General features: G+C 40.6%; 5 protein-coding genes across 7 annotated transcripts in view; 2 read left to right on the top strand and 3 right to left on the bottom strand.

Annotated features, from left to right (window-relative positions):
• The window catches only part of wdr83os (WD repeat domain 83 opposite strand), a 6,850-nt gene extending 4,656 nt beyond the window's left edge, over positions 1–2,194 (bottom strand). Inside the window, exon 1 of the mRNA XM_078274374.1 lies at positions 2,033–2,194. Coding sequence (XP_078130500.1) covers positions 2,033–2,082 — 50 coding nt within the window. The 5' untranslated portion in view covers positions 2,083–2,194. The remainder of the gene's footprint in view (positions 1–2,032) is intronic.
• Positions 2,195–2,298: 104 nt separating this feature from the next.
• On the top strand, positions 2,299–11,082 carry wdr83 (WD repeat domain containing 83). 2 transcript variants are annotated; one of them, XM_078274354.1, is made up of 10 exons: positions 2,299–2,473; positions 2,958–3,071; positions 4,419–4,539; positions 5,056–5,161; positions 5,304–5,352; positions 5,650–5,776; positions 6,547–6,614; positions 7,186–7,294; positions 8,951–9,065; positions 10,377–11,082. In XM_078274354.1, the coding sequence occupies exons 2-10, from the start codon at positions 2,969–2,971 to the stop codon at positions 10,530–10,532; spliced, it is 954 nt and encodes a 317-aa protein (XP_078130480.1). In that variant the 5' UTR covers positions 2,299–2,473; positions 2,958–2,968; the 3' UTR covers positions 10,533–11,082. The 2 variants fall into 2 exon arrangements, with proteins under 2 accessions (XP_078130480.1, XP_078130490.1); XM_078274364.1 differs by having other exon boundaries at positions 2,299–2,489.
• Positions 11,083–12,078: 996 nt separating this feature from the next.
• Positions 12,079–12,943, bottom strand: LOC144530957 (persephin). Its single transcript, XM_078270791.1, has 2 exons — positions 12,865–12,943; positions 12,079–12,545 (listed from the first exon to the last, which is right to left on the bottom strand). Exons 1-2 carry the CDS (start codon positions 12,941–12,943, stop codon positions 12,079–12,081), a joined length of 546 nt encoding a protein of 181 aa, XP_078126917.1.
• A 10,287-nt stretch (positions 12,944–23,230) lies between these two features.
• On the bottom strand, positions 23,231–24,961 carry LOC144533151 (transcription factor IIIA-like). The gene has a single exon (XM_078274342.1). It carries the CDS (start codon positions 24,812–24,814, stop codon positions 23,717–23,719), a length of 1,098 nt encoding a protein of 365 aa, XP_078130468.1. The 5' UTR covers positions 24,815–24,961; the 3' UTR covers positions 23,231–23,716.
• Positions 24,954–27,500, top strand: part of yju2b (YJU2 splicing factor homolog B) — an 8,904-nt gene continuing 6,357 nt past the window's right edge. Inside the window, exons 1-6 of one of the 2 annotated variants that reach the window (XM_078274319.1) lie at positions 24,954–25,056; positions 25,649–25,688; positions 25,812–25,865; positions 25,964–26,046; positions 26,486–26,541; positions 26,642–26,702. In XM_078274319.1, the coding sequence (XP_078130445.1) occupies positions 25,686–25,688; positions 25,812–25,865; positions 25,964–26,046; positions 26,486–26,541; positions 26,642–26,702 (257 nt within the window). In that variant the 5' untranslated portion in view covers positions 24,954–25,056; positions 25,649–25,685. Of the gene's footprint in view, positions 25,057–25,595; positions 25,689–25,811; positions 25,866–25,963; positions 26,047–26,485; positions 26,542–26,641; positions 26,703–27,500 lie in introns of both variants that reach the window. The other variant, XM_078274328.1, reaches the window with a different exon arrangement.

Genomic DNA, 27,500 nt, shown 5'->3' with positions numbered 1-27,500 from the left:
AAATCCAAGCACTTTTCAAGCACTTTCAAGGTCCATTTGAAAGCATTTTCCAGCACCTTACACCACGTGAATTACATACCAATACATAGTCAAAATTATTATTTAGTGATTTTATCACATTAAAAGAGATAATGCTATCAACAGCCAAAAGTGTGTTTCGTAATAGCAGAAGGATCAGATATTAAAGCATTCTGTGTCAAATCAGACAAAATCCAGGAAAACAGTTGCTGCACCCTCTTAGATTTTGCTCAAAATTTATGCTACCCTTAATGTCAGTCTTTTCACACTTGTTTTCCCCAAATCTAGGGCATGCCGTACAAACTTGTAACGGTTCAGTAATATTGAACATGTTTGTCTTCCACCCTACAAAGTTTGGGCTGCCTATGCAGGCCCGTATTAAGACAATTTGATGCCCCTGGGCATTATACCTCAAAGTGAGCTAACGACAATAAAAAGGACCGAAAATGAATAAGATATAGACAAAAGACTATCAATATTAGATCTAAGAATATGGATTTATTGCACAAAGTCCTCTGAAAGAAATGCTAGTTCTATGAAAAGATCTCTGACTCTGTAAAGGTTCCAGAAAGACAGTCACTGGTTAACTTTCGTGCCCTGTGTCATTTCTAAGAAATTTTTTTTTCCCACTGAAAATTATTAAATGTACCCAAATTTCCTTTTTCATAAATTGTGTCAGATTTTATCCCCCCTTTCTCACAATTTGGTAGCCAATTACACCCAACCTATTATCCAGTAGCAATGGAGTACAGATGGAATGTAGCTTTTAGCTAAATCTGGTAACTAACCCTAACCCCGGGAACATAGGGCCTAATTTTAAGAAAAATCTCAGAAATGTGGGAACATAGGGCCTAATTTTAAGAAAAATCTTAGAAATGTGGGACCATAGGGCCTAATTTTAAGAAAAATCTTAGAAATGTGGGACCATAGGGCCTAATTTTAAGAAAAATCTTAGAAATGTGGGACCATAGGGCCTAATTTTAAGAAAAATCTTAGAAATGTGGGATCATAGGGCCTAATTTTAAGAAAAAATCTCAGAAATGTGGGAACATAGGGCTAATTTTAAGAAAAAATCTCAGAAATGTGGGACCATAGGGCCTAATTTTAAGAAAAAATCTTAGAAATGTGGGACCATAGGGCCTAATTTTAAGAAAAAATCTTAGAAATGTGGGACCATAGGGCCTAATTTTAAGAAAAAATCTTAGAAATGTGGGACCATAGGGCCTAATTTTAAGAAAAAATCTTAGAAATGTGGGATCATAGGGCCTAATTTTAAGAAAAAATCTTAGAAATGTGGGACCATAGGGCCTAATTTTAAGAAAAAATCTTAGAAATGTGGGACCATAGGGCCTAATTTTTAAGAAAAAATCTTAGAAATGTGGGAACATAGGGCCTAATTTTAAGAAAAATCTCAGAAATGTGGGAACATAGGGCCTAATTTTAAGAAAAATCTTAGAAATGTGGGACCATAGGGCCTAATTTTAAGAAAAATCTTAGAAATGTGGGACCATAGGGCCTAATTTTAAGAAAAATCTTAGAAATGTGGGACCATAGGGCCTAATTTTAAGAAAAATCTTAGAAATGTGGGACCATAGGGCCTAATTTTAAGAAAAATCTTAGAAATGTGGGATCATAGGGCTGACCCCCTGAAAAAAGCCCGAGGAAATTACTTGTTAACTGACCGTCATGAGCAAAGGCCATGGCCAAATAGCATTGACACACAGAAGGAAAAACAACCCATAAGCTAAAATATGAGCGGTTTAGTGAAAAGTTAAATCACTGACAGCCGACTAGATATTAAGCAATTATCATTATTTTGTGTGTGTTTAGTGGTGTAGCTAGCTATACCGCTAGCTACATCCCACAGTTAAATCAGCTAATCGCTAATCCCTTTAAAGTATAAGACTTGGGTTAACGGTGAGCTAGTTAGCTAGCTGTTAGCTACCGTTAAACAAGCTAGTATGGTTAGCTAATTCCATCAAGAACAACTTGTTTTTCTGTATGAAAGACTCACCTCAAAATCTTATTTTGTCTCCTTGGGTCTGCCATATTGTTGGTAGACATAATGTGTCACAATGCCCTCCTGGGGGTGATTTATTATTAATAAAACTAAACTCCAGTGATCGAAAGACAGCTGATCGGCCTTTTCATGAACGGAGAAGAAGGTGTAGTAATATCCGGTGAATGACAAAATAAAAGCGTAAAATAATCCGTAAGCAAAATGTGAAACGGGAGGAGGGTTTTTGAACTTTTATTTTGACAGGAGTATTTGATCCCAGTGTGCATTGCGCGTACTAGGAAACGAGGGGTAAAATGAATGCTGGAAGCTTTTGATGGTTACAAACCATACTGGGAAAAACGTATTAATAACGCATTGTTATTGTTATATTATTAGCTGCACCAGGAATATCAACATGTCTCTCCCCTGAAATTGAACCCTGGTGAAACGGTTCAAGTAAGTACTTAAATAAGTAAGTAGCGCGGAAAAACTGCTGTGAGTTGGAAATGTTCAACGTTAGCTAACGTTAAAAAGATGTCTGCTTCTGTCTAAATAACGTTCAAACTAGTAGACCGACATGTGTCCCACAAACTACCGTACTTTGGTAACTTCCATTAGTTTCCTTTAGGAAAGCTAATAAAGTGCATACACCTACATGTGACAAGAAATAATGCTAACCTTGCTTATAGCGGTATACGTGCAGTTTAGTGTCCCAAATGATGAGGGTCTTATTTGAGACGGTTTACCCTAACCATAACCCAAACACATGTTAAACAGGTGGTTTAACAGGTTCATAATTAAGGACATTGTATGGGGAATTTCGGATACTAAACTGCACATAGAATCTTCCATAGGGAATTTGGGACACTAAACTGCACGTATACCGGGAAGTTGTTAGTGTGGCTCTCATGTCTGTGTGATGTGTTTTCCCCCCACACAGGTTATGCCATCATGGCGTTCCCTGAACCCAGACCTCAGGCTCCTCAGCTCCCTCAGCATCTGCTCAGGACCATAGACTGTCAGCAAGGAGCTGTCAGGGCTGTTCGCTTCAACGGTAAGAGAGAGACAACATTACATATGTATCATCCTGATGTTGAGATATCGGCATAAGCAGAACAATATGGTTTAAATCTGAATCAGATGTATTACCAAAGTAAGTTTAGACTTGCAAGGAATTTGATTTGGTGTATTTGGTGCATACAATAATCATATTAAAAGGGAGTAAACAATAAAGCAAAGTGCTGCTACAGAAAATAAGAACATAAAGACAGAATAGATACATATATGTATATATATATATGTATATGTATGACTAAAAACACATCTCTTGTGACTACACCTCGGATAAACATGAAAAAAAAAAATATATTTTTTTTTAATTATTATTTATTTATCTCGAACAAGCAACATTGTTGCAAAAAAACAAAAAAATTAAAACAAACAATCAGAATTTACCAAAGACCAAAAAAAATAATAATAAAAAAAGGACAAGTTTGAGAAGGAGCAGGCGGAAGCATACAGCTTATTAGGTCCTGCCCCTACTTCACCATATATTATTATTACATAACAAATAGATATGCAAATACAGCATACAATCTTTCAGGTCTTACAATAACTTACAACAATATACAACAATACCTTTACATTACAATTCCATTCCTATGTTTCGATCTATTCTTTTTCTGTATTGATCAAGTATTGATTCTTTTAATCTATTTTTGAACTGAATGATATTATGGCATTGCTTGATGTCATTGTTCAGTCCATTCCATAAGGTCGCCCAAAAAAACTGAAACACACATGCTTTTAATCGCAGTTCGCACAAGAGGTTGTTTGAACATACGTTGTCCTCTTAGATGATATCCCCTGTCTCTTTCATTCAACATTGCGCGCGTGTTACATGGCAAATTATTTTCTTTAACTTTAAACATAAATTGTGCAGTTTTGAATGTAACAATGTCCATACATTTCAGCAAATGTGAATTCATATATCACAATACAAAGTACGTTAAAAGACACTATGACAAATAATTACAATATAACTATTTTAGAAAGGGAAAGAAGAGGCTGTGCAGGGTGTGCAAAAGTTCACAGATTATTAAATATGTGCAATGGTCAGGGATAATAGTTGGAATAGGATGTGTGTTAATGTTAACGTCTAGTGAGTGAGTGGGTGGGGGGGTTAAGAGTCTGTCAGTGGGTGTCCCGGGTCTGCATAATATAGTCTTACTGTAGTCCAGTTCAGTTAACAGCACAAGGTAAATACAGCTTGCCCGTTATTGTTTTTATTGCATGCTTTTCTTTTTGTCAAGAGTGTAAACTTTCCTTATGAGTCACGATTCATCCATGAAATGTCATCATCTTATACCTGCCTCTGTCTCGTGTCTCCCTGCTTGGTCAGCTGATGGGAACTACCTTCTGTCCTGTGGCAGTGACAAATCTCTAAAGCTGTGGAGCGTGAGCCGAGGGACCCCGCTGAAGACATACAGCGGCCACGGATACGAGGTTCTGGATGCCGATGGGTGAGAGAATTGTCCCAGCCTCCTCCACAGTGTGTCAGGACGTGTGTAAGTCGGTAATATAGCTTCAAAATGCGTGATACATGGGTGTAAGTGGTAAACACAATACATTGATTAGTTGTCAACTATTACTTAAATTGCCAAATATTTTGATAATCGATCAATTGGTTTTAGTCATTTTTTTTTTTAATGAAAAAAAGTGAACAAAAATATCTGGATCCAGCTTCTTAAATGTGAATGTGTTCTAGTGTCTTCTCTCCTCTGTGACAGTAAACTGAGTATCTTTGAGTGGTGAACAAAACAAGACGTGAGGACGTCATCTCGGGGCTTTGGGAAACGCTGATCGACATTTTTCATCATGTTCTGACATTTTATAGACCTAACGGCTAATCGATTAATCGAGAAAATAATCGCCAATGAAAACAATTGTTAGTGGCAGCTCTAAAAACGTGTGCTGTAGAGATCTTCTCCCCCTGCGAGAAGTTAACAGTGTTTGTTTCTCATTGGCTCTTTCAACAGTTCCTATGACAACAGTCACCTTTGCTCCTGCAGCTCTGATAAGACCGTGATCCTGTGGGACGTCGCCACAGGCCAGGTCACACGCAAACTCAGAGGCCACGCCGGGGTCAGTCCTGCCGTTTATGTTTATGTTTCACCTGTATAGTTCCACTTTTATTGTTCTTTTGTGTCTCTGTACTGCTGATGATGATGATGATGATGATTTATTTGTTCTTTTTGATATCCTCACTCAAATTTTCTGCTCACAGAAAGTCAACTGTGTCCAGTTCAACGAGGAGGCAACCATCATCTTGTCTGGTGAGTCTGTGAAATGCTTCCAACGCACAATACATAATTCAGTAACAATTCTGTGTTTTCTTGAATAGTGCAAAGTTTTGTATTATGTGAAATATCTTGCCACTTGAACATCGAATTGTTTTTGAAAGTGTCTTGGTCTGTATTCTTGTTAAATTGTAACCGACATATCAACACTAAAACTGATCATTAACTGGTTGTAATTGTGTTTTAGTGTAAACTCATTAACTATATCTATTCAATTATTGTGTGTGTGTGTGTGTGTGTGTGTGTGTGTGTGTGTTTTCTCTCCACATCCAGGGTCTCTAGATGGGACGGTTCGGTGCTGGGACACCAGGTCCAGAAGATTTGAGCCCATCCAGGTTCTAGACGAGGCTCGGGACAGCGTCAGCAGCCTGAAGGTGGCACAACACGAGCTGCTTACCGGGTCAGCACAGGAAACATAGTTTTTCTCATGAAAGCCATTATAAGACCTCTGCATGTTGAAGTTGATCTTAAAGTGCTCATATTATGCTTTTTGGCATTTTCCCTTTTCCTTTATTGTGTTATATATATCTTTTTGTGTGCACGTTCTAGGTTTACAAAGTGAAAAAGCCCAAAGTCCACCCAAAGGGACTTACCATCTCCAACAGAAAACCCTGTTCACAAACTGCTCCAAACAGCTCTATTGTAGTCCAGCCTTTACTTCTGTGATGAACGTGCGTCGCTTTGTAACACATGTTATAATGCTCGCCTAGCTGCTAGTGTGGCACGCCCTCATACTCTGCTTCTGACTGGCTAGTAGTCCTTACTGTGCATGTGCGACTCCCAACAAAGATGGACCAGAAGTGTGATGCCTCACTCTGTAGCTAAAACAGAGAGCTCAACACACAGGGTGAAAAGAGGAGCTGCAGCAATGTGCAGTACAACAAAAATATGGTGTTTTCTGAAAATTAAACCACATAAACCTATTCTGATATAACCTCTAAATACAATTATGAACCTGAAAATGAGCATAATACGAGCACTTTAAGATTGTATTGATCAAGAATCACTTATAGCCCCTGCTAATTCAAACTGCTGCCGTTTAGATTTGAACTGGAAACAAATGAGACAATGTATCCATGTAACCATTCCTTTACTTACTTCTCCACCTGTTAGATTAGGTTTTTAGATTTCTCTGTGGCACTATTTGAAAACAATGATCCTTGTGTTTAGGTCGGTGGATGGCAGAGTGAGGCGCTACGACCTGAGAATGGGACAGCTGCACGTTGACTTCATCAGCAGTTAGTAATCTTTTTCATGATACATTTTCAGCATTCATTAAGGGTAAAATTAACCATCACTGTTTTTATTAGAAGCAGTGTATGAAAACGCAGAACCCCCTTAACTATAGCTGTAACAATTCCAAACTGTACTGTACAATATAATTGTCCCAAAAGTAATTACGATTAACAATATAATTGTCTCTTTCAGTCAAATAAAAAAAAATATATATATATATATATATATATATATATATATATATATATATATATATATATATATCTATGTATTACTTTTTGCAAACAAATTAAAGTTTTGAATGAGTCCCAGAATACGTCTTTCGGTTATATCACTGTCATGTGACACAGGTTCACCGTCTATGAAGTAAACCACACCTCTTTATTATTGTAAAACATACAATGGACATATACTATCAACAGTCATACCCCTTAAGATCTAGCTAATGTTAGTAATTAATTGCAGTTAAACAAAGAAATGGCCATTATGTAAAAAAAAAAATTGCGATTGGACAATTATGTAATAATTGTTCCAGGCCTACCTGTAACTTGTAACTATGTTTGTGTGTCCCAGGTCCCATCACATGTGTGTGTTTCAGTCAGGACGGTCAGTGCACTCTGAGCTCCAGTCTGGATTCAACAGTCAGACTACTGGACAAGAGCACCGGGGAAATGCTGGGAGAGTGAGTGCTGTTCAGTGTCATTCACAGTGTGGGGTCGACTGTGACCTGCGGCCCTTTGCTGCATGTCATTCCCCCCCTCTCTCCCCTTTCAAGTCTTCATCTGTCCTATGGCAATAAAGGCCTAAAACAATGCCCGAAAGAAAATATAAAACATGGCACACTGTAACGCTATGCCTCAGTAATCTGTTTTGTTTTAGAAATTAAAGCTATACATGGATTTCTCTGCAACGTCATCACTGCTTGCGCACGCTACCGGGGGGGGTAGAAAGAAGACGTGTTTCGTGTAGCTAGTAGTAGTAGCAGCATAGCGTAAGTCAAAATGCCAAGGAGTTGTTGCGTGGTTAATTGTACAAACAGAGCCAGTGATTGGTGCCTAGGGGGAAACATACTTTTGCCAAAAACCGGCGGAGGTTATGGCTTCAAGCCATAAGAAGGGCAGATTGGGGTCATATGCAAGAGTCAGGCTCCCATTGTATCGATCAGAAAAGTTGCAGCTTGTTCAGTTGTTCAGCTAAGTGATATCTACCTGTCAGGGCTGGAGTACTCGAGTCCGGACCATAGACAGTTAAAGGTCCGGACTCGAGATAAGTTTGGACTGCTAGCTAAAGCTACGCCAATGTTTTGCTAACGTTAGCGCAACAGCGTTAGCCTAGCCAATATTACGACTGCCTTCAGAGTTTCTTACATCCGCGTCCACGTTGTCAACATAAGACCTGTGGCGTTAGTGCTCATTTTGTACCATCATTTTATTGAATGAAATATTAAGCTTCGCTCCTACGAGATGGGTGGGTTTTTATTACGTTACACACAAAGCTAACTGGCTATAGTTAGCCTGTACGTATGCTAGCGGGCATTAGCTAACGTTGCCGAGACAGCGGCAGTAGAGTTTCGGCGAGCTAACCACGACAGTGTTGTCGCCCTCTCGCCCACAATGAACCTCTGCTGCTAAAAACAGTCAACCTGCAGTGATGTTTTGAAATGGAGACACACATATCGTACCTTTTCCCGGAAATCCTGGCCATTATTTTAAGGCATAAACCAACCATAGGGGTACACTCAGGGGTAACCCTGCTGCTAACATTGGCTATTACATTAGCCTAAAATGACAATTATAGCCATACATATATATCACAGTAACACTGCAAAATTAAAGACAGACAAACCGATCCAACTAAAATCATGTTTTATTGAGTCAGCAGTTATATACAAACAATAAGGAAAGCATCAATACTTAAGGTTGTTCAATCTGGCTTTCTGCCCCTGGTATGCGCACGCACCCTGTAATGTTTGTAAACAGGAAACCCGTGTATAGTGCGTAGTTTCTGTCGCCCCCATGAGGGATTCTGAGTAATGACGACAAAACTGTCGGCACGTCCACATGATACAATCCTTCTGTACTTAACTGGCCAGTATGTACTTTATTTTCTTTATTCATTGAAGCCTCTATGTTTACAGGCTTGTGGGGTGATGATCAAAAAATATCTGTTTGGTACTGCCAATTTGTTTTGTTTTGTTTTGTCATGGTTAATGTGCGCAATAAACATTACACTTTGTGAGAAAAAAAATCGCGATATCAATTCTAAGCTAAAACATCGGGATTTATATTTTTCCCCGAATCGTGCAGGCCTAGTTCATATTGTGTTTTTTTCCCTTCAGGTATTCTGGACACAAGATGAAGGGCTATAAGCTGGACTGCTGCCTGTCGAGTAAAGACACCCACGTTCTGAGCTGCTCAGAAGACGGACACGTCTACTTCTGGGACCTGGTGGAAGTAAGCGTCTGGTTACATTTATGTCCGTAGTGCATTTAAGATAATGGGCGCTGGATATGTATGGATATGCACATATATTATCAGGACCTTTTAAGCATTATATCCTGTTGATTGTGTCTATTTATATACAGTATGTATCCACTGATGCAGCTTGAATCTTCTGAGGCTCTGAGTTTTTTTTTTTTTTTTGTACTTGTATGATGGTGTGGAGTAGGGTTGCACAATATTGAGATAATGTAATATTGCGATATCGATTCTGAATATTGAGATATCAATATTAATTTCAATGTTTTTTAACATATGTAAAATTACAGAAGTTATGGGAAAACGCATCAAAATAGATTCATAACAAATTAAACAAGTTTTACTTTTTTACAACACAAGGTTTATGTCAACTGACGGTCATATTGGACTGGTCCAACATGAATAAATAAATAAGGACCATGTCTACAGAACAGGACATGTTTTACTGGTGGTACAGTATAAAATCTATAAATAAAGAGAACAGGACACAACTTTTCTTTCGCTTCTCTGATTCGTTCCATTTTGTTGTCTCTATCCATTTCTTCACTCTGTTGAAATATGCACACTCGTGGTACGCTCCATAGGGTTTGTCACGTAGTGGACCCGTGCGCTGACGTGCACCAACATGTGCAAGTGGCACGGTAACTGGCCAATGAAACAGGATCATTACAGCGTTTCAAGCAGGCTCTAAATCAAACACAACTAAGCCACACAGCCAACGGACGGGACGCAGCGCTCCTCAAAATAAACAAAATATTGCATACTTATTGTGACACGTTCAATATAATGCACAATGTGATATCGCGATAACGATAATGAGTCGATATATCATGCACCCCTAGTGTGGAGTCTTGTAAGCAATGTTAATAAAGTTGACTTTTTCTATTTATTTTTTTTATCTTCCTATACATTTTATGTGATTCAACACAAAAAGTAATGTAAAGTATGAAGTTATTGTCCCTCGATGATTTTTTGGTGAGGACTCTTGTTGTGGTTATTTTTATATTTGCTCTACATAATTTGTTGTGTGGATTCATTATATGCCATAAGCATTTTTACGGAAGTTAAGTGGACAGAGACGCAGACAAAAGAGGGAGCTAGTCGGCAAACTTCCACCAATACTAACCAACACATGAACGCAGCATGATTGTCTTAAAATCAATAATTCCCCCTAAAATCAGACCTTTATCCACCAAAGTGGAGACAAATATGGTCCAACCTAATGTTAGAAACAGATATAAGAAGTGTACTTAAAAGCATTTGTTGTTTTTCCCCCTCACCTCCCAGGGATCTTTGTCTTTGAAACTGCCAGTGGGGAAAGCTGTTGTCCAGTCGTTGTCCTTCCACCCCACAGAGACCTGCCTCCTCACAGCCATGGAGGGGCGCGTCCAGGTGTGGGGGGCAGAGCCCGAGGACACGGAGGAGGATGCAGTGGCCACATAGAGATGGTGAAAGTAGTCCAAAGCTACATTTGCATGCCGTTATTTTTCCAATAACATACAGTCTGTAAACCTCATCATTTTAAAACCTGATACAACTTATGGTGGCATGAGAGCATCTTACTTCCACATTTAGTTCTTGTGTCTGTAAACACAGGGTTAGGTTGGAAAGGAATTGGAATAATCACAAAACATGAAACTGAATCACAAAGCTTCAAAGGCTCATGTGGGCAGCTTAACTTGAATAAGATCCAAACACTTTGGTCAGAAGTGAGCTACATAGATACACAGTTGATTTCAGGTGCAGCTAACGTCTTAGCCAGATTATCCGTCTTTATGGCTGTTAGCTTTCCAAAGATGTAGTTTTCTGAAGAAGGGAAGCAAATGCTAAACACATCACAGATGTAGAGTTCATGATCTCGATGTAAATCTAATTCTAGTTTATGAATGAATCATAAGAGTTAACTAAATGATGTAGGACTTGGATTTTTGTATGTGTGAAAACATAATATTTTTGTACAAAACCTTGAATAAACATTTTCTTGTATAAATGACACCACATCATATCATTTCTCACTTAGAAAGAAAGAAGCACTTTAATAAGCCCTCAATGGGGGACATTTAAACTGTATACTAATGATACTCACACCAACACTGTTTACTTCTGTACACGTTTATTTTTTTTAGGAACTTTACACAGTGAACACAGAGATAACCACATTACAAAATAAGTTAATCAGCATGACAAAAGAATGGCAACAAATAAATAAATAACTTATCTTACATAAATACATTTTTTTAAACTGTAGCTGGACTGTTGACGAATAAGTCTGACCTGTACAGAACTTTACTCCTTTGCGTTTGTCGGACCACAAGGTGTATCTACGCAGCTTCGTACATTAATCCATTCTACCGTTAACCCCAAAAATTGCACTGAAAATTTTTAATAAATACATGTCAGCTTATTTACAAAAAAAGTCAAGTAGCTTGAAGTAGAATCCTGTCTCTGTTCAGTTTGAGCTTTTAGACTGCTTTGTCAGAAAATCAAGATTGGGAAAAGGGCAGAATCAGTTGATATAAGCAATTATTTCATTTAAGAAATAGTATTTACATTTAAAGAGCTCATTTCTAATCCCCTATATGTATTTATTGCTAACGTCAGATGAAAACTCCCTTTTCCAGAATGCAAACCGTTCATGAACTAAGAAAAGCAGCTGTAATTTTATAGCCTGACTGCTATGGGAGTAGTTTTTTTTAAAGTTTGCAAATGCCAAAAGTAATACCATTCGAAATCCTATTAAGGCCCGTTAGATCACCAGTTAAGATCAAAACATTTATATCAACAAAAATGGATTTATGAGGTCTGTAGAGGAATATAGCTTAATTTTGTATTGACTTTGACATAAATAACTTAATATGTTTTAGCTTCCTCAATAGTATGTTTGGAATAAAACAGACATATCATTGCCAGTGAACTCATCAGAATCACCTTGTCCTCACAAACCATCATACCCCCCCCCCCCCTCCTGCAGCCGTCTACGCTCAGCTGTCTAGCCAACACAGCTGCACCCCGCGGCCAACAGCTTCTCCACCTTGTGCCAGCGGTGCGAGTTATCCAGGAAGGCCATGTCCTCGTGGTGGGTGGGCCTGCAGCAGGGCGCGTTGTGCCACAGCTCCCCAGGTGCCGGCTGAGGGAGCACCCCGCTTACCAGCAGGTTTGTGAGGGTGAGGTCGTGGTTGGATCGAGCGTGCGGACACGTCCCGCTGCAGTACTTGAAGAGGACGGTCTCGTCTGAGTCGTAGCCCAGCCCGAGGTTTCGAACCTGCAGCAGGATGGAGCGCAGGCCACACTGGGAGTCCAGAGTGGAGCGACGTGACCGGACTGGGATCGGGATGATGGGATCGGGTGATGGCCTGGCTCCAGAAGCTTCCGTTTGGCCGTCTTCTGCAGCTGGATCTCCATTTCTCTTGTCTTCATTTGGTGACGTGTGTGGAGATGCGGTTTCTTGTTTCTGATCTGGAAAAGGCAGAAAAAGATTAATATACATCTGATACACAAAATCTACTGGTAGGAACTTATTTAAAAAAAAAAAAAATACTCCTAATTGACAGCAAAAAGCAACTAACTTCAAGCTTTACCTCAATCCAAATTGAATCACCAGTTGTTTATACTCTTAATTAAGATTTAATATATTCTAAGAGGCAGAAAACAAAGGTTAAAGTCATATACATCCAAGCCCAGACACGATATTCAACACATTGCCTTTAAAGCAAGAAACATTTTGATTTTAGCCAAAAGGTCAGAGGTCACAACCTTCCCTTCAGCCAACACTTACCATTCAGTGATCTCAGCCAGTGGCCCTCTCCCCTCTGGACGCAAAACAGAACAACAAGCAGCTTCAACAGGGACCTCATCTCATCAGCTAGAGTCTGCTCTTCGTCTGCGCCGTCGCTCAAAATGAACCAGACGTGTGTTTGTATGTCTGTGAATGTCTGTTGGTGCGAGTGATGCTTAAGATGCAGACGAGTCACAACCTCCAATATATAGCCCTCGGAGATGAAGGGGGGTGAAGGGATGAGATGAGGAGGTGTATGGAGGGGAGACAGACACTAACCCGTTACTTGCCAACAGACTATCCCACTCACCTGAGCCTGACAGGGAGCGTAGGACGGCAGGCGGGCGCTTGACCCAGAATTTGTCCTGTTGAGATTATCTAATTGGTGTAAATCACTGGCTTATGGTTGAGTTTCCCCCAGATGTTTTTCCAGAGGATGTTGGCCCCTGGCAATATGGATTTGCCGGAGGTTTGGGGCTTCTTAAAAGCTGCTAAGGAGTGGACAATGATGTCACATTGATGATGCTGAGAACTATTTGTGACAAATGAATCAGTAGATAGGTAGCTAGACAGACACGGAGGTGGAAAGGCCGGCACGCAGCCAAGAGATACTGTCATACACAAAACTTTATCAATACACAAACACAGAAATGATCCATGTAGGAAATGTAAAGGAAAAAGTGCGGTGAAAGGTTGAAAAGGGCAGGATGAGTCATTGTGGAATGTCTTAAAAACAGGCCCACGTTGCATTCTGCTTCTGTCGCTCTTCTTATCGTAAATGTTACGTCTGAGGATCGATAAAAGCAAAGCAACAAAAAAAACAAACTTTAAAAGGTTAAACGCCAAAGAAGAAAGGGAAGTCGGGTTATAATTAGAACACAACAGGGCCTGTTTCAGCAGACATTCCACAATGGGTGACTCGTGTTGAGCTGGTCCATAAATCGAGGGATTTCATCAGTAATGTGTGGCTGACATGTAGAATATGTAGAATATGTATTATGTAATGGTTATAGGGCCCAGGCAGGCAGTAAGTGGAATTTGGAGTTTGCAAAAAAAGTGCATATTTGGACTGTGTCTCTGCCATCTAAGTGCAGGTCAGACACCACAGTGCACCTTATTTAGCAACTGATGTAACTGAAATATATGTAACCTGAATAAATTTGTGAGTTGAAAGTCTCTGTCTGTCTGTCTGTCTGTCCTGCCCTACTCTATATGAGCTCAACAGTGTGGTTCTGGAAAATGAACGTAAAAACCCCATTCATTTTCTCCATAAGTATTTTGATTATTAGCCATAAAGTCTAAGGTAGACTTACCACGAGCTAAGAAATTGTGAAACAAAGTTTGATGCCCCTGTAGAAGCCACAAGTCCATATGAAATCAACCTTGCTTTAAGAAAAGCCATGTTCGTGGCCGGGTTAGCTCAGTTGGTAGAGCAGGCGCACTTATATAGAGGTTTACTCCTCGAGGCAGTGGCCGTGGGTTCGACTCCGACCTGTGGCCCTTTGCTGCATGTTGTTCCCCCTCTCTGTCCTTCCCATGTCTTCATCTGTCCTATGGAAATAAAGGCCTAAAATGATCTTGAAAAAACATGTTTTATTGCCAGTGTCATGGAGAAGTACTACACTACCCACAATCCTAAGCGTAACAGCAACATATCTGTTTGGTGGAGCTCGCTGTTACCATGGAAATGTTTACTGAACCCGTGAACGGCTAGCGAGCTGCTACCATTGAGGTCTATGATCGCTGTACCTTTGCCTTTTTTTGTCATTTTGAAAATGTTACTTTGCGCTGAATCAAATGTTTTATGGTCACTATTAATCTCGTAGCTGGTTGGCTTGGTTCCAGGCTTAAAACTCTTCAAATAAGCATTTATTGAAACGTCAATGGAGATACTGAATGGGGAAAAGCCCTTCCAGAACCAGAGCCATTCAAAAGAAGTGGGCCGTCACTGCATTGGTGTTTTATCTATGTTCACAGGGAACCAAATCAATGGTCTTGGTTTCAGCTTGACCACATACATACAGTGGGTTTGAAAGGGTCTTACTGTATAAAACCAAGGGTAGTAATACTCAGGAAATCAGGGCAGCAGCTTTTGGTACCAATTGGTATAACAACAGAACAGAGAATTTTCAGCCATGCTAGCAGCTCAGTCAGGCTGTATTTAGGTAAAGCAGTGCTTTGAGCAATGACAATGCTTACATGATGATCTAAGGCAGGTATGTTGTTAACCATCTCAGTTTAGTTTGTTAGTATGCAAACACGTAACACAAAGTACAGCCAAGGCTAATGGGAATAGCATAGGCCGTTTGAACAAATCAAAGTTCGGTTACACTTTACTTGAAGGTATCTACATAAGAGTGACATGACACTGTCATGAACAGTGCTGGGAGTAATGCACTACAAAGTGACGCGTTACTGTAATTCCACTACTTTTAGCAGTAACGAGCATGTAACTAAATATTTTAAGTAACGCAATTACAATTACTGAAATTTAAATGAGTTTGTTACTCGTGTTACTCTCTTGTGAAAAATGAACGCTTGCAGACTTTAGCTGCTTCTGATCTAACGTCGCAGGACGTTACGGTGGCGCAATGATAGACCAATCGAACAAGTAAGGGATAATAGAGCGAGGCTTTTGCACAGCCGCTGCAGTTGACACACCTGTAACGTTAAACATGTTGCAACGTAAGGTAACTAATTAGCGTTGTTGTCCCTAAGGCTGTTACTGCGTAGCGATCATAGACCGCATATGAAGATGTAGCAATAGACGCTCACCAGATCTGCTGTCATTGCTTGAATTGGAGGACAGAAGTTGATTCACGTTTCCCCAACTTTTTGCCACAGCTGATAAATTATCCGGACTTCTTTCAGCGGATTGATAGCTAGATAGTGTGGATAGAATGAGCTTTGACAAAGCTAGTAGCGAAAGACCCCAGCCCTACGGATGCTGAAGGCGCCACTACACGCCAACAACCGAAGCTAGATTTTACACGGACTGCAGTGCTGCCGATAAACCAGGCAGAGGTGAATAAATTGATTGCTAGGTATGTTGTCATGAACATGTCATAAACATAAACAAGTCATAAACGTGTATGACGTAACGCTTCTGTCATTAAGTGTCATTCGGTTTTCGTCATGACAAGTTAGGGTTAGGGTTAGGGTTAGGGTTCATGTGTCATGACTGTGTCATGTGCTCATGACAGTGTCATGGCACTCTTATGTAGATACCTTCAAGTGAAGTGTTACCCAAAGTTTTGTCACCAACGCTGTCACAATTCATTCTGAGGTAAATATACATGTCTGTACACAATGTAATGGCAATCCATCCAATAGTCATTGAGACATTTGACCACAAAACCACAAACACGAATCTCATGGTGGCGCTACAGGAAAATTTGGGAAATGACCAGAAGGATCCATCTTCTGGTCACGATGGTTTTTCAAAGCAATCCATTAAATAGTTGTTGAGATCTTTCAGTGTGGAGTAGAGTAAGTCAAACATTATGTATATTGTGAAATATTTACTACAATTGCTGGCAATTAATACAGTAATCACAACAAAGAATATTACCTCTACTGCATTTTGTTCATGCCTCCTGGCTTTACTTAGTTATATTTGGACATGAGGAGTTTGTCCAATGGGATTTTAGGTTGATTTATTATATTTAAACAGCCCCATTTCACATGTATTATAGCTCTGTTGATATAAATTACAAAAGAGTCATCCCTAAACCTTGAATTAATAATGGGCCATGAAATTTACTGCCAGGAATGTCAATAATTCTTTCCAGGATAAAGGATTTTGAGACTGCACTAAATTAGACATTGAGCATGAAAATAGACAATGTATTTGTAAAATGTTTGAGCCGCTCTCAGTTATGACCTAGTTCACTCAATATGTCTGACTCAAACGTATTATTATTAATAAAACATTTATGTTCTTTTCAGTATTTATTTCAGTATGCTACTTTTCCTTTTTTTTTTTTATCAACTTTGCAAACTAGAATTGAAAAAACATTATTTTTTAAGACTCACAAATGGTATGTTAACAGATTAATTTTATCTCACGTGAAATGTAAAAAGCTGATTGGCTTTAACAAGCTAAGGAATGTGGAAAACTGGATCAATGGACCTCTACACTATAGTCTGGGGTTGCAGTAAATACGGTAAAGGTGACGCGCCATTAAGAGAGACACAGGACCACACCCAGATGCTCTAGTAGGACCTTTTCAATAGCTTTGCTCTGATGGTATACTACAAATGTAACCCTCCATGTTTCTGCAGAAACAGAAAATCTTTCGGTGCCACCCCATGCCCCCATTCTAGCCCCACCCCCTGGATTGGATCACACCAGCTGCGACGCCACATTGGGCCAGGGGCGTAAAGTCAGGGGACCAATAAGCCCTTACTTTCTTTCTAACCCCCTACTGCTGGTGCCCTTGCTCGGACCCCACCCATCTTCGAACTCCGCCTTCATTTCGATCTCAACTCAATGACGCTATCATGGTGACACAGTCTGTCCGCAGACATATTAACACCTGGCAAAGCACTCAAAAACACCACTGTGGTAGTTCCCGCTACAGTAGGTGTCTGCAGGACCACATTTAGCTATGATGACACACACACACACACACACACACACACACACACACACACACAGACTCCCAAAGGGAAAACAATACCTGTGCCATTGCTGGTAATAAAAACTCTGTTTAACTCAGCTGTCACCAAGCAAGCACAATAATTCTCCGAGATCATCCATTTCCCGGTAATTTGTACGGAGAGCACGAAAGGGCAAAGGGCCTGACACATTCCTTCCACCTCTCAAAGAGACAGGAGGATGAAGGCCAAGTGAGAGATGAAAAGACAGAAAGAAAGCGGAGAAGGTGATGGGAGACATACAGTGGAGATAGAGCAATCCCATTGGATTACTTCCTAAAGAACCAGTCTGGAATTCAGAGTTGTCAGAAGACAGGAATGGAAAGAACCCGGCATCAATTTCTATTAACATTTTTATACAGTGGTAAACCAGGCCAGATCTGAAACCTGCCTACTGCTGTTCCAAAACTAGATACCCATCATTTGAAAAAGTGTCACTTATTCTTTTCTTTTTTAAGATTCTTTTTTTTTGGAATTTTGGCCTTTAATGGATAGGACAGTTGCAGACAGGAAAATGGGCAGAGAGAGAGAGGGGGAAGACATGCAGCAAAGGGTCACAGGTCGGTTTCAAACCCCTGGCTGCTGCGGGAAGGACAGAAAGCCTTGGTACATGGGGCGCACGCTCTCCCAGATGAGCTACCAGGGCATCCCGAAGTGTCACTTGTTCTTTATGCCAGAATTGATATCACACGTTTAGAACAAAGTAGGGCACCTTTGCAGTGGGGTAGTCTAAAGTATTGTAGTGGGTATACTGTATTGTAAACATATGGACCTAATTTATATATGGTATATGGGCCAGGATGGGCCTTGGGGGGGGCATATCATAGTGGGGGATCTGGGTGTCCTCCCCTAGGAAAATGTTGAGAGTCAAAGACTTCCTTTCCTGCATTCTGACACACTTTTATGCACCAAAAATGTTTTATTTAGCCTATGCGAAGAAAAAAAACACAGATGACAATTCAAAATATATCAAAATTATAATGGAAAGTATGTTGTTACGTGCCATTGCGCATATTTAAGTGGGTGTATGGAAATCCTGGAGCTTTCTTAGTGGGTATACTACGTATACCTGCGTATCACGTAGACTACACCACTGCACCTTTGGATGGATATTAGGACATTTTGGCACTCCATTGACCAAACATCCAGTGGCCACTGCAGCTCCACAGGAGCAACTAAGGGTTTTGTGCCTTGTTTGATGGCACTACAGCAGTCACAGTTAAGGTAGGGCAGGACGTTCCTTGTATTTTTTTAATCTACTTTCTCCCCGAGGGCCCAGATTTCCTTACAGTAACTTTGCAGCTTTTCTAACCTCTGGGCTGCTTTTCAGCTCCTTACATAAATGCCACTATCGTCTGGTTTCTAGTCCACTTTTAAATCTTTTTCGAGGCATCGTAGATCTTTAAGTGGAGATTCACTCCTCCCAGCACTCTGTCTCTCCTGGCACATTCCTGTACGTTCAGCTCATTTATTTTGTTCTTCTCATGAAGCAGACATCTATTTTTATGATGTACTGCTTCCTGTATGTCTATCCCATCTATCAGAAACATTCAAATAAATCCTCTACTTGACAATTAAAACAAAACTAATTACGGTGGTTCCATGCTCTCCTGGGTTTCAGCTTATACTATTATACTATACTATACTATACTATACTATACTATTTTTATCAATTCCGAAGAATTTTATCAACCGGAATTTACTTGTTAAATTTTTAGTCCCCCCAAAAAAAGTCCTTACGCCCACTGTGCCAAAACACGTAACACTCGTTTAGAAAATAAACAAAAAAATGGATGTAACCTGTAAGAATGTGTCTTCATGTTGAAGCACTTAAAGATGAGGTTTAATAGAACCCAGCACAGACAGTCTGTGTGTCTGTTCACAGGCAGCCACGCTGCTGGGTCTCAGGCATGACTCAGTGGGCTAAATGTAGCCTGAGTTATTGCCAAAACTGATATGGAGAGGTAAAAATAGAACAGGAAAAAAATATATATAAGTATGGTTTCACTGTATGTGAAAAATGGTAAGATCTAAAGCAGGGATCTTCAACAGGGGGTCCGGGACCCCTAGGGGGTCCTCAGAGTCAATGCAGGCGGGCCTCCAAATTATTGTTAATTTTTTAAGTATTTTAAAAAGTTTGTCTTAACATGAATCTAACATATTATTAGCAAATATAATGATAGGCTTACTGGCCTATAGGTAAGGTAGTCACTAAGGCCGTCCACAGATACAGTTCGTCCTAAGGATTCACTCTGCCACATGTATGTTTAACATTAAAACATGATTTACAGAATCATGTCAACAATATTAGGCTATTTTAATAGATTAGTATTCTATGCAAAAAAAGGTATGTATAGAGATTTAGGCTGCCCTACATGTTATTGTAGGCCCAGTTTGATATGCAACTTCATTTTATAGAGTATATGTAGTAGGGGGTCCCTGCTCTGTCTCTCTTTCAGTTAAGGGCTCCTTGGTTTAAGACCCCTGATCTAAAGGGTAAAAGAAAGCTGGCACTGTATGAAAACATTTTACTCTTAGAAGCCAAACAAAGCCAAATAAATGAGACAAATTAACAAAATGATGTGAAAGAAACCGGTTTGTAACTAAATCTTAATCCAAAGCGATGACTTTAAACCAAAATGTTGAAAACCCAAGTGACAGTGATTACTGTATTTCTGTGTATTAAGTTGGCAGTGTCTCACGCAACGGTCTAATGAAGACAAATCTGAGCATTTCTTCCACACACTCCAATAGCCATGCAGAAAGATCCTAAAATAGGAAATGGTTACATTCAAATTGTATAAATGCTAATTGGATGAGGTCTGCTGTGCATTCCTGGGTGACCTGGTCAGACAGTCAGTCCATATAGGGCTCGTCTGAGCTGCGCGGGGCAGGAATGCAGGGAGCAGCCTTCCTGTAATGGGAAATATTCCCGAGGATTTAGTCTCGGAATCCCAAACTTGCACGAAGCTGCTCCTGTTTACACCGTAAATCTGTTGGTCAGAGCTGAGATTGCTCCACAGTGTGTCATCGAGGCCCAATAATCGGCAGGTTTTCAGTCCAGCCCGATGTGTGCAGCAGGTGATTTCACACACACACACACACACACACACACACACACACACACCCCTGCTTTGGTTGTGCAACAGAATATACAATAGAATAGATCTTTATTGTCACTGTTTTCAACAACGAAAGTTGACAGCAGTTTAGCAGCTCTCAATATCACAGTTAAATCACAGACAAACATCCAAAACATAAAATTGTTAGTAAAATATAAAATAACAACAAAATATAAAATGTAACCCTTGTGTTGTCTTCCCGTCCACCATGAACTTGTCCTTCCAGGTCAAAATTGAAAATGAACTTCTTTTGGTGCTTTTCCCGTCGTTTTTGACATTTTTGTCAATTTTTTCAACGTTTTTAATTTTTTTAGTTCATGGTTAGTAAACCTAACTTATATGATATTCTACCTATTTTTTGTTGTTAAAAAAAGCAGAAATTATGAATTATTTTAAACTAATAGTTAAGATCGGAGGATGTTGAGTGGATCACAGACTGGTGTATGTTAAATGTTATAAAACTGAATAAAACGCCCATAATTCAATGAAAGTAATCATTCATTTTACCTGCTAAGGCAGCCATGCATCCATGTTATTTTTGGGCAAATTGGTTGAAAGAAACCCTTATTTCTGATAGAAAAAACTTAGAAAATGGGTCAAAAGATTATTTTTTGTAGCCTGACAAGCCAGACCCATTACATTTGCTGCCGATTGGGTGCGTCTAGATTTCTAGGCTATATTTTTTGGGCTTTTCCGCCTTTATTTGATAGGACAGCTAGGTGAGAAAGGGGAGAGAGACATGCAGGTAATCATTTCAGGTCGGACTCGAACCCTGGACCTTCTGTGTCGAGGCATAAGCCTCGAAGTATAGGTGCGCCTGCTCTACCCACTGATCCCACCCGGCCACGAAAATGGGTCAAATTTGACCCGAGGTCAACACAAAGGTTACATAGTAACATATAAAATAACAACAAAATACAAAATTGAAATAGTAAAATATAACAATCAAGATAAATAAACACAATGCGGTGGCACTATCTACATAATGTTATTGCACTTCTAGTTTTTGGGGTTTATTGCACACAAGTTTTTATAGAGGAAGGAGGTGGTGACAAGAGTTTGTGCTTTTGACAGCCTGGGAGAAAAAGCTGTTTTTTAGTCTGTTGGAAAGTTAGTGGCATCAGCTGCAGACTCCTGGACCACGATGACATAATGTTGAGAGACATACACCACATGGTCATAAGTATGTGGACACAAAAGCAAAGTACAGAACATTCATCTATATGTGATTGTTGAACATGTAGTAAACCATGGGCATGCATCTGGTGCTCTAACAGCCTCCCCTCTTCTGGAAAGCATTTTAACCAGATTTTGGGAACCTGGCTGTTGGGATTCGTTACCATTCAGCCACAAGAGTTGCCGTTCCAGTTCATTTTGGATGTGGTTGAAGTCATGGACCTGGCTTTGTGCACAGGCGCATTGTCATGTTGAAACATGAAGTGGCTTTACCCAAACTGTTGCCACAAAATAGGAAACACACTGTTGTCTGAAATATGGTGTGCTGTAGCTTTAAGAATTCTATATTAATAGGAATGTAAGGGTCAATCAAAAACCATGAAAAACAGCCCCAAGTACAAAAATCATACTTTTGACCACACGTTTAACTGTGCTGTAGATAGATACCGTAGATAGATACTTTATTCATCCCAAGGGAAATTTTAGGCATCCAGTAGCTTAGACAACCATAACACAACAAACACACATACTGACATTCTAAAGACTCAAACAAACTTCAATAGCAGACAACTGCTGTTCACAAGAGCAGTGCCCAAATTTAATTTAATAATTATTTATACTCTTTATTGATCCCCAATGGGGAAATTACAATTTACACTCTGACCTGAAGGCCTGAAATACACACACACACACACACGTCCTTTTTTGTACATGCACTAATGGAGAGATGTCAGAGTGAGTGGACTGCGACTGCCGAACAGTCGCCCTGAGCGGTTCGGTGCCTTGCTCAAGGGCACCTTCGCAGTGCCCAGGAGGTGAACTGGCACCTCTCCAGCTACCAGTCCACCTGCGTATTTTGGTCCGTATGTGGACTTGAACCAGCGACCCTACGGACCTACCTACCCTACCAACTCCCTACGGACTGAGCTACTGCCACCCCCCTTTCAGCGATCAATTTTGATTGAAAACAGGTTAATATATCGTTATTAATGTAGAGTATGAATTGGCCAAAGATAATCTTTAGTAAATCACACTACAGCACAAGATGTTATACAGACCTGGACTTTTGAGTTTCAAAAATGTATTTACAGTATAAACTAATTTCCAGTGATGTATACTGTTCAACATTTACCGTTTATCTTCTAACCTCATCTTTGACAAAGATCAGTTATCTGCCACTGACATGCAGGCGGCTGTGCCTTAGGAAGCAGAGCAGGTTGTCTATTAATCTTAAGTTTGGTGATATCATTTTAAATGGCCACATATGGATCGATACACAGCCAAAATGCATCATGTCAAAATGGGTTTTAGCACACCACCTTTTAAAAAGGGATTAGTTTTAACATTTTAACATTAATTCTAACATCAGACCTATGTGATTTTAAAAAGTAAATACTGTTCAGACAAAATACATTCAACAGGTTTTTATTTAAACACTGTCTTTGTGCATTTGTATTTTCTGACATTTCATAATACAGAATTTTCTTATCAACAACACAATATAGACAAGATATACATATTTAAATATAAATTAAACAAAAAAAGAGAATTAATGGCTCCAGAACATCCAAAAGCCCCCCCCCAAAAAAAATATTTCAACAGAGAAAAGTTGACGACACCCGGAAGGACGGATCATCAGAATTTGGTGCCAAGCGAAAATGTAATGTAGCTGTGCTACATTCAGGATTCATTTTTCCGAAACCACGAATCAAAAATAAATCAAGGTGCGAGTTTAATTTTGTTTTAGATTCCAGGCCTAGGAAACCAAACGGTGTCCAAAATAAGGAACCCTTTGTGATTTGACAGCGGTGGAATAAATGTATGCAACACCAAGACCTTCTTATAACCAAGTTAGGAATAATAATGCATCATCAATGCTCATCCTGCATTTGAGTCTACATTGCCAGAGGTGTAGTCAGGACATTGGTAAGCTCCTGTGTGTCCACAGCAGGACTGCATAACAAGGACGTGTCCTGCATAAGGGACACCAACTCAACAGGACCAGGTGGATCCGTGTTCTTTTGTGCAGACCTTGTCTGGGATTCGGGATGCCTGCGGTTTTTGAAAACCACCCGCTTTGTTTCGCTGTAACCGCTTAACCTGGAAGCAAGAGATCTTTTGGGTTTAGGCTTCCTAAGCTTCTTCTTCTCCGGGTCGTGGGCAACGCTGTGACGCTGGAGGCTCTGCTTCATGGTGAAGGTCTTACTGCAGCCTGGATTGGTGCAGGCGAAGGGCCGCAGCTCCTCGTGGAAGGAGCCGATGTGGCTCTGCAGGTTGAACATAGTAGTGAAAGCCCTGTCACAGCCGTCCCTGGAGCACTTGAAGACCACCCGTGTCTCAGAGTGGACGTGCTGATGCTGCTGCAGGAACCACGAGTCCCTGAACACCTTGCTGCACTGGTCGCACTCCAGAATGAGCCTGCGCTTGTGTTTGTGCTGCTCCTTCCTGTGCTTCGTGTACTCCGTCCAGGTTTTCCCTGTGAAGCCGCAGCCCTCCTCCTTGCAGGGGTAGCCTCTGTGCACCTTCTCGTGCCGCTTCAGCTTGCAGGGGAAGGCGAATCGCTTCTGGCAGCCTTCAAAAGTGCACTGGTAAGGGGGCAGCTGGGTGTGCTGCTCACACATGTGGGACTTGAGCTGCTTGTTCTTCTTGAACTCGAGCCCGCAGCCCTCAAATTTGCATACGTACTTTTTCTGCTGCTGCTGCGCGTGAACGCGGCTGATATGTCTGGCCCGGTTTGTGTTGGTGGTGAAGGCCTCCTCGCAGCCATCCTCGGTGCATTGAAAAGGCTTCTCACCGCTGTGGCTGAGCTCGTGTCGCGTCAGGTGGTACGGGCTACAGAACGACTTACCGCAGCCCTCGTGCTCACATGCGTACGGCTTCACTCCCGTGTGCTTACACAAATGAGCGTCCAGTTTCCACTGTTTGTTATAAGCCGCAGAGCAGCCGGCATACGAGCAAATGTACCGTTTGAGCGGCTCCGTTTTAGTTTCCATTTCTGCGGCATAAACAAATCACAGCTACCACAGGTTGGATATATATTTTTGCTCGGCCCTACATACTGTATAATATACGTTAAAAGAGCTCTGACCACATTTCCCGTCTTCTTGACACCGATACTTCCCACAATCCTCTGCAACCGTGCAACGTGACGCCACTTCCGGATCCTGGAAATTACCCGTCAGTCTTCTAGTTTCATTATTTGGTCGAAGGTTGTTTTTGCAGCTACAAGAGCATCGTAAGTATTTTTTAGGTTTGTACTCAAGAGTTGATTTGACAACAGCGCATTCAAAATTATGGCATGGTTTGGTTTACAGTTGTCATTTAGCTACATGTTGTTCATATGCACGCGAAGAGGAAGCTAACTTTACATCGCCAGCTAGCTGTTGCTAATGCTAGCTTCTAGCTCCGATGCGTTCCCATACTGTAAGTCATACCAAACTCCATGCAAAATTCTGTCGGTTTTAGCTAATGTTTTCATATAGCTTTTAAAAACAATGTAAGCGTTTACGGTCGACATAAACTTCACTCACTTAGTTTGTAAGCTAACATTGCTGGTATTCAGCAAAGTACTTTGTTGTCGTAGCTATGACGTTAACTTGTTAGTTGTATACACTTTGTTACCCAGCTTAACTAGCTACGTTTGGAGAAGTATTGCTGTCATAACGTTATGGCTCATATTTAACGTTACACTACTCAGGCGCTCGATGACATAGGACACATTCTCTGATAGATTTTTACAATTCGTCGACGTTTGTTTACATGTAACTGTTACAGCGTTACAGTATGGTGTCAGTGACATGACTGCTCTTTTTATCTGGTTAAAAAAGGGAGATCCATTACTAGCGTGGAGATCCAGTCGCCACAATGGTAAGTAATGATGTTTATAAATCACTTATCTTTCAAGATACAAATAATCCCACATTTTTTTGTGTTTTAATACTCAATTTGTACACTTCACTAACAAAGTGTCCTGTGTTGTTTTCTTGACAGGGTGAAAGAAAAGGAACAAACAAATACTACCCTCCAGACTTTGATCCGGCCAAGGTGTGTATGATCACACAGACCAGTGTCTGTCAATCTCTTTAGTGTAACTTGAATGTTTATTGATACTGACTTATACTTTCATAATTCTTTGTCTTTAGCATGGATCCCTCAATGGCTATCATAAAACTCACGCCCTGCGGGAGAGGGCCAGGAAACTGTCCCAGGGCATCCTCATTATCAGGTTAGTGCACACATGATGAGCTCATGTTGGCTGGAGATTGGAAATTATAAAAAGTATAATTTGCAATCCAGGCAGGTACTAACATGTTGTCAGATATGTTAAATTATTTTTTTAGCGACTTCAAAAGACATTCTTAAAAGAAAATGACAGGCACAAATGCTACAGTGCATCGTAACTACCTTTTTGTGTAACGTATTTAACTACCACATAAGTGTGTTGTTGAAATATGATGAAATAAGCAAATCTAGAATAACCTGATGAATATGAGTGGGCATGTCTCATATACCCAATAAACTAGGGGAACACTTAATTCCATGATTTTAATTAGGTTTAATAAAACAGAAATGCTCAACCTTAAAAAGCATTGACCAGAACTGGTGTTTTTCCTTTACACTCAACCTAAGTGTACGTTTTAACTGTTTGACTGTTGTCCATTAAGGTTTGAGATGCCGTACAACATCTGGTGTGATGGCTGCAAAAATCACATAGGCATGGGTAAGTTGGACAAAAAACAGGACCCTTTTAGTTAGATTCTATCTCACGGTCTCATACAGCGGCTTTTCATTTCCATGACACTAATGTTCTGCTTGTACAGGGGTCCGTTACAATGCTGAGAAGAAGAAAGTGGGGAACTATTACACCACGCCAATCTACAGGTAACGTGCTGTACTGCTGACGTGAACGTCACACAGCCCCTCTTTTCCAGTGGGCGTGTCTGTGCGCCGCGTTCTGCCTGCGTGGCGGTTTTGTTCCGTCCTCCGCCACGCGCCATACCACACCGGGAGCGTCTCAGAAGTGGAGCGTCTTGCCTGCCCGTCTCGCAGATTTTATTGTCTCTTAGTACTCTTAAGTACTTGAAAGAACAATCAAGTGTTTATTAAGCTAGGATCTACCTTCCACTCCAAGCACTCCTGTGATTGAACTCCATGCCTTGTCTTTTCTGGCGTTGTCCTTATAAAAAGGATCTGTAATGTCTATTATGTTTTTCCACCTCCAAGATGAATCTTTCGTCGTCCATGGTGTTGTAGAGGAGACATATACAATATTGGGGGGGGGGTCGGGTCTTTTGGTAAATTGACTGGATGCTCTCAATTTTTCACTTCCTGTCCGACTGTTCGAAAATAGACCTTATCTTTAGCGGAGCGGAGAGCTGCTTCATGCACGCTCCTGGGATATGTCGCAGCTGGTGAAATATCAAACATTGACTTGAATGGCTGCAATTGCTCGCGGGGGTCACAGCACCTCCTGCATGCAACGCAGATGTGCCTGGTGGAAAATAGCCTTTAATTTTTGACAGGACAGCTGGGTGAGAAAGGGGAGACAGAGGGGGAAGACATGCAGGAAATTGTCACAGGTCGGATTCAAACCCTGGACCTCTGCCGTCGAGGCATAAACCCCTCAGTATATGTGCGCCCGCTCTACCACTGATCCAACCCGGCCAACAGAAAATCCTC

This window comes from Sander vitreus, chromosome 2 (assembly GCF_031162955.1).
Source record: "Sander vitreus isolate 19-12246 chromosome 2, sanVit1, whole genome shotgun sequence".
Taxonomy (NCBI): domain Eukaryota; kingdom Metazoa; phylum Chordata; class Actinopteri; order Perciformes; family Percidae; genus Sander; species Sander vitreus.
The sequence above is the reverse complement of the archived record's forward strand: the minus strand, read 5'-3'. Positions and strand labels throughout refer to the sequence as shown.

Coding starts and splice junctions, on each gene's coding strand:
- LOC144530957 (XM_078270791.1), bottom strand. CDS start 12,943: ATGAGGTCCCTGTTGAAGCTGCTTGTTGTTCTGTTTTGCGTCCAGAGG. Junction 12,546..12,864: donor CTGGCTGAGATCACTGAATG/GTAAGTGTTGGC, acceptor TGCCTTTTCCAG/ATCAGAAACAAGAAACCGCA.
- LOC144533151 (XM_078274342.1), bottom strand. CDS start 24,814: ATGGAAACTAAAACGGAGCCGCTCAAACGGTACATTTGCTCGTATGCC.
- wdr83 (XM_078274354.1), top strand. CDS start 2,969: ATGGCGTTCCCTGAACCCAGACCTCAGGCTCCTCAGCTCCCTCAGCAT. Junction 3,072..4,418: donor CAGGGCTGTTCGCTTCAACG/GTAAGAGAGAGA, acceptor CTGCTTGGTCAG/CTGATGGGAACTACCTTCTG. Junction 5,353..5,649: donor GGCAACCATCATCTTGTCTG/GTGAGTCTGTGA, acceptor CTCCACATCCAG/GGTCTCTAGATGGGACGGTT.